Here is a 10011-nt window from a genome sequence, read left to right on the forward strand (position 1 = left end):
AGAGAGAGAGAGAGAGAGAGAGAGAGAGAGAGAGAGAGAGCGCAAGCAGAAAGGAAAAGATAAAGAGATGAAGCTCTCCAAACTAATTTCTTCAATACAAAGTTTGAACAGAGTGCATTTTCTCAGTTCAATTGACAACACAGTTGTTTGAAAGAAGTGATAATGAAAATGCAGAGACCACTCACTCCCATGGCATTAGAAATTACTGTTGTTATAATAATGATACAGATTCCACTAATAGCTGTTCAAAGACAGTTGCTGAAAGGAGAAGAATTTGTATTCTTTGTGCAGACAGGCTGTGGGAAACATGATGGGCTATAGGACAATGTAGCGGCTGCTACACGGACTTTTTTTTTGTGTGGGGGGGGGACAACATAGAAGAATGCTTACAAAGTATAAAAATCAGAAACTTTATTAGAACATTTTAAACCAACCTAAATCACTTTGCTAGTAGAGAAATGTTTTGTTTTTGTTTTTCAGTCATTCCCTTTCAAGGCTAGGATTATTTCTCAATTTATGCTAACTGATCTGACTTATCTTGAAAGATTTGGCTCCAAGACATATCAGTATCAATTTGTTTTGGCCAGAGCCTTAAGAAAAGATTCCAAATCCTTCTATCTAAATTAAGCATTCAGGCCAAATAGATCTCAGCATTAGGAGCTACTCTGAACCATCCCTTTTGAGGAACAATGATAATCAGGTAATACTCTAGGTCTCTTGCAGTATAATCACAGAGGCACAGAATTTCAGAGGTGGACAAGAAGATGGTCCCCTAACTCATTGACTGGTCTGAAGCCTGCCAATTATGCTCAAAGTAGTTTAGCCCATTTGCTGAGACAGTTTCACCAGGGTGTGGCTGCTGCACATGCTACATTTTCTTGGAGCCACAGGTGAAAGAGTTGGGTGACAGGTGGACACCAAAGGTAGAGATGAGCAGCCCTAAAAAGGGCTCTGTAAGCCCTCACACCAGAGGTGCTAATTTCCTCTGAATACCCACTGATAGATAGTTTAGTAATTAGATAGATGAAATACAGATAGATAGACAAATAGAAGAATGGAAAGATAGACACTCAAATATTGTTAAGTACTTAATAATCCGTGCCAGGCATAGGTCTAGTAAACACTATAGTCATGGAAATATAGGAAGGCGAAGCAATCTCTCACCCTCAAAAATTTTACATTTTAATGGTGGTTGTCCATAGTACATGAAGGAAGAGTAGAAAAGATTTGGTCTTACCCAGTTTTTTCTTATTTCCTTCAGTGACCCAACTAACACAATTGCAATAGATCTACCAGAATAAGAAGTAATAACAGGTAACAGTAAAAATAAACAATAGAAAGTCTGGAAAAAGCTTTATTCTCCTTCCCAAATTCTTTGATCCAGCCATACTAGCTTTCTCTTGTTTTCATAATGAAACTCTATCTCTAATCTCCTTGTCATTGCACCGGATATTCCACATGTCTGGAAGGAAAATATTTCTTAATTTAACTCCAGAGTCCCTCTTGTCCTTTTAGACAAATCTCTAGCAATACCTTCTATATGAAGTCTTCCCTAATTCTCCCAAATGCTAATATTTTGCTTAAAAAACTACCTTGTGTTTAACTATTTTATACATATATATATGTATGTATATATATAATTTTTACTTAATATTTTTGCTGGATATGTTTACATATTCACTTGTGTCCCCCATGAAAATGTAAGCTAATTGAAAGGGCAAATTGTTGCATTCTTTACCCTTATTTCCTCAGTCCTTAACACATAATAGGCTTTTAAAAATGTTTGTCAATTGATTAATTTAAAAAGCAGGTAAAATTGTAAATTGAATGGAAATTGATATTTATTCCAAATAGAAAAAGGAAATAATTTTGAAAATACTACTTCATGCCAATATCCTTCTCCACCACTACTTTCCTTTGTAATTCCCTACAAATAGAAAATTGCTCCTATTTCTAGCTTTTAGAGAAGCAGCTCCCAAGATAGACATATCCTGGGTGCAGAGTGGAAGGTCATATTTCCATGTTTTCCAAATCAGAACATTTGTCTTTAAAACAATGCAAAAGCTACACTCGCTAAAATCTGTAATCTGATCTGAGCATTCAATCAAGAAGCCATCCTCTGTGACAAAGTGGCAGATGCTGTCACATGCTACAGGGTTGCTATGGAAACCACTCCATTTTAGCAGACACCTTATACCTTTCAAATATTCACAAATGGACAAGATCCATTCATTTTCCTCTCTGCTTTTATTGGACTTTACCTCCTGCATAGATCTACATCCCAATTCTACTTCAATCTGGAATCAAAAGTATCCTTTGGAGCAGTTTAGGTGGCACAGAATATAGAGTACCAGATCTGGACTCAGGAGGACAGCTCAAATCTGGTAACAGACACTTCCTAGTTGTGTGACCCTAGGTAAGTCACTTTACTCCCTTTGTCCAGCCCTTGCTCTTCATCTTAGAGTTTCTTTTTTTTTTAATTTTTTTTTTTTATTTTAGACCCTTAACTTCTGTGTATTGACTTATAGGTGGAAGAGTAGTAAGGGTAGGCAATGGGGGTCAAGTGACTTGCCCAGGGTCACACAGCTGGGAAGTGTCTGAGGCCGGATTTGAACCTAGGACTTCCCATCTCTAGGGTTGACTCTCAATCCACTGCGCTACCCAGCTGCCCCCATCTTAGAGTTTTTACTGAGACAGAAAGTAAAAATTTAAGAGGGAACAAAGTGGCCTTAGTAATCAAGAGATGTTTCATCAAGAGAAAGTCTCACAACTTGATTTACTTTTCAAACTCCATTTATTTCATGAGGAATGGTTTTGGACCCTTCTGAGAATTAGAGGTAATGGGTATGGGGAACAGTGGACTCAAATATCACCAGGACCACCACCACCACCACCATCATCATCGTCATCAAGCATTAAGTGCTAGGGATACAAAGAAAAAGGGGGAAAATGTCCTTGTGTGCGGAAGGAGCTCCCATCCAAATTCTTAATAAAATGGGACACGGGACAATGCGACAAAGCTAATGAGAGAGTGTCTCCAAACTAAACTTACTCTTTTGCAAATTAGATCATCACCTTTATTATTAGTCCTCTCTTCCTCTTGAAATTTGTATTTCTTTGTAATATCTCCTGTACACTTTCTATTTGTTTCTATTTTGTATCCCATGAGTAGTATGTAAACTTCTTAAAGTCTAAAACCACTTGACTTCATATCCCCCAGCCTACCTCAGTAACAGAGCAGGTGCATAATAAATGCTTGTCAGTTAGAACTAAAGCATATCCATAGCCCCCAAGTACAAAATAAAGGTTATGCTCTCTAGTAACATGATGTATAATTTTATTTTATTTCTTTTACTGGTTCTGTGATTTGATTGGTTTAAAATCCCTCAACCAATGTAGATTTGGCATTATTCTGAGACTTATGGTTTTAGAGAATTGCCCCGGGGCAGTGAGAGGTTAAAATGACTTGCCACATACTGGTTACACAATCAGGATATTTCAGAGGCAGGACCTGATTTGAGGTCTTTTGGACTCAAAAACTTAGCTCTCTAGGTCCTACTCCATGCTGGCATTGTTGAAACTGTAGCTATGAACGAAGGCACTGATACAGTTTCTGACAATCTATGCCACCAGATGCTCTGACACTTGGACTGGGCTAAAAAAGAGGCTTTTGTGAATTATGCCCAGCTCTGAGGGCTAACCGCACACACAAGCTCTTTCTGAAACTGTGAGCCTTATTTTGTCAAATGGTTGTGACTCACCCACCAAATCAGAAATTCATAATTCAGATAGTACCTGCCAAAATAAGCTATGTGCATCTCCTCGCAAAAGCTCAACAGTATCTCCCAGCTGGATGTGCAAAGGAGGTCCTTCTTGTTGTGGAGGCTGTGGGTTTCCAGTGTAATTCTTAATGACCTGCATCTTCGGGAGGCCTAGAATAAGAAAAACAAAGTCTTTCAAGGAATGAAATGAGAATGTGTAAAGTCTTAAACATGCCTTAAGAAAACAGAGCTATTATTCACATTAGAAGTTTAGACACATCTAATCCTAGGAAATCTCCAGAGTGACCACACTGGAATGCTTTACAACTTTCTCATTATTTAAGCCACTAATGAAATGCGATGCATCTCTGCTCCCAACCTCCTTACATAGTCCTACCCTCCCCTGCCATCAATCTGTTTTTAGTTGAAGAAAATATTTCTCCTTCGGCTGATGCCTCCTTCACACAAACACATCACGTACAGTTTAATGGAAAAGAATCAATTTTTTCATCAACTCTATCCTTTCTGCCTATTACTTTCCTCCTGGGCACTGGCTGATTTCATCACTAAAGAAGTTCACCTCTTTCTGCGTATGTATCACATTGCCCAGGCTAAAGTCCGTATCTTAAGGTTATCTTTGTAATTTGAACCAAAAAATGTGATGGATGTGTTGCTGTAATACTTAAGACGTTTATATGGAGAGAGTCTTTGGGCCTGAATTTGGGCTCGTAAAATAATCCTAATAAAAGGCTATGTCCAAGACAATAGGATACCCAGGAATTATTCATATGAAAACATAATTGGAATTCTTTTTCCTTTTTAAAAATTATTTCTTTGTGTTTGTGTGCTACACTCACACAACCTGAGTCCTCAGGAACTTTGGTTTTCATCTTATATACTCCCCTTATACCAATATTTGTTGGTCCTGATATTTCCACTTAAAGATGAGACTTCTCCCTCCTAAGACATAGTTTAAACATAAAAACGATATTTGCTACACCTTTGTGACTTAAGTCATTGTAACAGATTGTTTTTCTTTTTTTAAAACTTGTGCTACTTCAGTTAATGATCACAATGTCTAACAGGCTGAAAACATTATACTAAATAAATAAAAGAGGAATAGGTCCCAGTTCTAAGAAATCAAACATACAGGGACAGCTTCGAAACCAAGTGAATTCTTTTCACCTCGCCAATTATGAAATTGCTCAAAATTATAGGGCAGCACTCAACCTCCAATAAAGACCCAAGATTACTTTTTTTAAAGTTCTGCAAAAAAAAAAAAGTGCTATTATGCACTAAAAGTCTAAAAGTTTGTACACAGAGCAATCTTTTATCCTTCCAGTCAATCAGAAGGGGAAAGGGGGGTAGAGGGGAGAGAGAAGGGACTTCAAAGTAAGGCCAAGCAATTTTTTACTTTCACCCTAATTTTCTTGTTTGAAGCTGAAAGGACTAGTACATGTTACTGCAGTTGACTTACTTCAACTCTGCCCCAAATACAAAGCCCCAGAGGGGATGGCTTTAAACATAATTCTTTCTTAACTAAATGGAGTAAGGTGGGGCCAAGGATCTAACCTTACCCAAACTTTAAACTTCATCATCATTTACCAAGAAAAACACCCAGGAGAAAACTATCTATGTAGAGATATTTATCAGTCTCCTTTGCATTAAACTGTAAGCTCACATCCATGGCTAGGAACCAAACTAAAGGTTTCTTGCAAGTCTATTCACTGTCAAACAGGAATTGAAATTTGAGATATAAGGGGTCCTGCAATTCTGAAAGCACAGAGAATATCTAAGCCTATCTCAGTTCATAGGACTGGACAACAAATCTTTTGAGGCATATACCCCTGGAAAATATATAAGTATATGCAGAAATAGTGGCATGGAATAGACAGGTAAAGAATGAGTGAGAGCTGTATTTTTAGAGGGAACTCACAAATTTTTGAGATTACAAAAACATTTGAGAGCTTAAGTGTTTTTTTTTTTTCCAAAAACCTTTACCTTCTGTCATAGAATCAATAATGTGTATTGGTTCCAAGACAGAAGAGCGGTAAGGGCTAGGAAATGGGGGTCAAGTGACTTGCCCAGGATCACATAGCTAGGAAGTATCTGAGGTCAGATTTAAACTTAGGACCTCCTATCTCTAGGCCTGGCTCTCAATCCACTCAGTCACCCAGCTGCCCCTGAGAGCTTAAGTTTTAAGATGATGAAACTAGAGTAGAGAACCTCTGGGGACCTTCTGTGAATCATGAACTAAGATAACTCCAAGGTTTCAAATAAGAAACAATAATGCCTTTGGCAGAAAGAGTTAAAACAATGAGTAGCATTTATACACTATCTCCTATACGCTGGGTATTGTTGAGCACATTACAAATATGACCCCATTTGATCTTCAAAACAACCCTGTGAGGTAGATGTTATTATTGTCTGCATTTTACAGATAGATAAGAAACTGAGGAAGAGGTTAAATGACTTGCCCAGACTCAGCCAGCTACATTTGGACTCATTTTCATGATTCTTGTTCATGGTTCAAGGGTTCAGTTCATTATGGCATTCACTTCACTGCCTCTGGAAATTGTGAAGTTGGAAGAAGAGAAAGTCAAGGGCAGAAGGACTGTATGCTCTATTTTAGACGGTAGGTCTGGGGTTCTGGTGGGACGTCCTAATGGAGATGTGTTATAAGTAATTCCAGATATAGATCTGGAATTCAGAAGTTAGGTTAAGGCTAGCGGCAGAGATTCAGAAATCATCTGAAGACAGCATAGTGAAGTAAATAAATTTTAGAATCAGGAAGACAGAGATTTTGTGTGACTCTCGGCAAGTAACAACTTTTCATGCCCCAGTTTACTCATTTGTAAAATGAAATAATAATAGTAACTACCTCAAATAGCTCTTGAGGGGATTGAATAAAATAATGTCAAACACTTTATAAGAATTGAAGTACTATATAAAAGTGAATAATTATAATCTGCTCAAAAGTAGTAGCTAACATTCTGTGAACAATAGTAAATATTGAAAACTTAAATTAATGTTTTCCCTAAAATGAACCCTCACTCAATTCCTTATTAAAAGAATCGTGCAGCAATTATATTAATTATAAGGTAAACAAAATTAACACTGACAAATGGAAAATGTTTTTCCCAAGAGAAGGAATTTGAAAAGGCTCAAGAAAATGTCAAGTATCCAAGCATCAATATAATTGACAGTCTTATCTACTCTCACTGCTATAGCTAAGAGCAACCTCTGGCTTTTCAGGGCTAGACCTTTCTCTAACAGACAGTTGCCCCTTTACTCTGCCCTAACCCCTTCTCTGACCATCACTACCACCTACCACCCTATTCTAGAATAGTCTATTTGTAGAATCTTCCAGTTTCCTAGATAATTAACATCTCCCTGCCAATATAATACTAGAGACTATGGAACCAATTGGATTCACCAAAGCAGAATGAGTAACATAAATTTAGAGCAAGAAGGAATCGTACAGATCAACTAGTCCAACTTTTGCATTTTATAGATGAGGAAACTGAGGCCACAAGAGGTTAAGTGATTTGTCCAACATCATACAGGTAGTATGTGGCAGAATTGGGGTAATGTGGCTGTTTATTATCAAAATAAATAAAGTTTTATTGTGACTAATAAGAGAATATATATACATATATGTAAATTAGGTACACATTAAATATGGAGAGTTGCGTGCTCTCTGAATTTCCAAAAAGTTTCATAGACTGAGTCTCAGAATTGGTAGGGTGGGTGCCTCATTTGATCAGGTTCCACCTTTTCATGAGTCTTTTCCTCAGTCTCCCCAATTTTTAGCATTCATTTCCTCTCGAAATAATCTAGAACAACCTTTGTATTTATTCATTTTGTATTCATTCATTCATTTACTCCCTCTCCCACTCCACACACACGCATATACACAATGGACATGTAAGCTCCTTCTGTTTTTATATTCCATTATACTTGCCATCTTACACATAGTTATTACTTAATAAATGTGCATTAAACAGAACTGAATGAAATCTAATCCCTTCTACAACCTCTGCAATATGTGTTAACTAGCTTGATTAGTTGGATAACTAATAGACAATTAATCTCATCTATCATAAAATTTCCCATCTTACTAGGGCAAAATGATCTGTGGATTTCTTAAATATATTCTCCTTTCCACCTCAAAACAACAAATGAAACCAGGCACAAGTTCAATAGAAAAACTACTGCCTTTGGAGTCTGTGGGCCCAAGTTATCTCTGCTACTGACTACCTGTGTAACCTTTGGCAAGTCTCTTAAAATCCAGGTCCTCAGTTTTTTCATCAATAAAATTAAATAATTGGAAGAGATAATCTCTGAGGTCCTTTCCAGTTCTAAATCTATGACCCTAGTATGAGGAATAAAGAAAGATCCAGTAAATCCTTTGCAAAGATAGCTTTAGTTCTCCACCCAGGTCACTAAATCAGAGTTTTATTAGAGAAAATTGGAAGAGAGAGAGCGAGAGAGCGAGAGAGTTGGGGGGGGGGGGGGGGGAAAGAAGTGGACAGTATTACAAATGCTTCTTTGGCCATGCCTCAAGAAGCCAGGGTTACACTAGTATTTTCCTGCGGACAATATTCTAGATCTAGACAATCCAGCTTTAACTCTATTATCCTAAGAAAATGATGACCAATGATGGTTGTTTGCATAACACACAACAACTTTAGTCCACAAACGCCTTCCTGGAATAAATCAGAATCAGCTTCTATGACATCTTGTACAACTAATGATTTTTTAATGTAGCTTTGTTTAGACTTTAAATTAGGTCTCTGAGGTGAAAGGCCAGCATATTACTGACAGCCCATTTATATAGCCAGCACCACTCTCATCTAAGTGATTGCCACAGGGAAGTTTAACACATTAGGGGCAGAGTTCATCAGCAGCATGCAAAGACACCCATCTCTAGTGTGGCAATCATTCTTGTTGGCATTACTCATATTTAGCGACTGATCAGGAATCTGAATGGTTGAAGTTAGGACAGTCAGTTCACTGCTAGTATGTCTGGGCAGAAATCTTTAGTGAAAAAAGTGACTCCCCCAAAATAGGAATCCATGCACTAGAACAGGGTAGCAGTAGATGGAGCTCCAGGTATAGAGTTGGGAAGTCCTGGGTTCAAATGTGACCTCAGGCACCTCCTAGCTGTGTGACACTGGGCAAATCGCTTAACCCAGATTGCCTATAAGGGGACATTACCTCTCTTCTGTCATAGAACTGGTACCAAGACAGAAGATAAGGGTTTAAAAAATATTTTTAAAAATAAATTCTATTATTTTCATATTTATATATCCCACTAACTCAGCCTTTTCTATATTTCTCTCCAACTGACTCTGGCAGGTATGTCCATTCCCTTTTATAAGCCTCTGAGACTCAATTCTATAATAGTCTCACCTGATCTGTTCATTCCTCAATGCCAGAACTTAGTCTTTCTCAGGGCATTGAGAAAACATTGAAAGGACAAAGGTATTAAGTATCAAGGCTCAAAGCCTCTAATAAGAATGTTGTACACATTAAGGAGATATAATTCATGTTTTCAGACAAAGGCCTCATGCTTAAAACTACTCAAGTTAGCAGGCTTTCCCATATTCTCTCCCAAGTTGAAAATTTGTCATATCTGAAAATCACAGCACAATGGTTCCTTCCATAGTGCTCTTAATCCCCCAGTCTAGATATCACTCTGAAAACTCAGGAGAATTCATTGGATTTGTATAGCTTACCCAACACAGACATCTTTTCTTAAACATCTTTCCCAAATACCTCATGTGCCTAACCAAAATTCGTTCCATGTTCCATTATTCTTAGATAACCAAAAAAAAAAAAATTTCCAATCCAATGAGGGTTTAGACCTCCAATAATTAGATATTCTTAGTGCTTACATTCACCTTCAGCACTTAAGTGTGTAAAGTTTCTTCTAATCCTGTATCTGCTTTAGGATCCATTCTGCTCATTCTCTCCCCTCAAAGAAAATTGAAGCAAAGAAGAAAAACAAACAAAATGCAACTCTCCAGCCAAAAATGAAATACAAATGACCACAAAAATATATAAGACAGTTGGGGCAGCTGGGTAGCTCAGTGGATTGAGAGCCAGGCCTAGAGACGGGAGGTCCTAGGTTCAAACCCGGCCTCAGACACTTCCCAGCTGTGTGACCCTGGGCAAGTCACTTGACCCCCATTGCCTACCCTTACCACTCTTCCACCTATAAGTCAATACACAGAAGTTAAGGGTT

General features: G+C 37.8%; 1 protein-coding gene across 1 annotated transcript in view; it reads right to left on the reverse strand.

Moving 5' to 3' along the window:
• VAV3 (vav guanine nucleotide exchange factor 3) overlaps positions 1 to 10011 on the reverse strand; it is a 482681-nt gene that overhangs the window by 90977 nt on the left and 381693 nt on the right. Inside the window, exon 20 of the mRNA XM_044675502.1 lies at positions 3796 to 3932. Within this exon, the coding sequence (XP_044531437.1) occupies positions 3796 to 3932 (137 nt within the window). The remainder of the gene's footprint in view (positions 1 to 3795; positions 3933 to 10011) is intronic.

The sequence above is a fragment of the Gracilinanus agilis genome, chromosome 4 (assembly GCF_016433145.1).
Source record: "Gracilinanus agilis isolate LMUSP501 chromosome 4, AgileGrace, whole genome shotgun sequence".
NCBI classification, from domain to species: Eukaryota; Metazoa; Chordata; class Mammalia; order Didelphimorphia; family Didelphidae; genus Gracilinanus; species Gracilinanus agilis.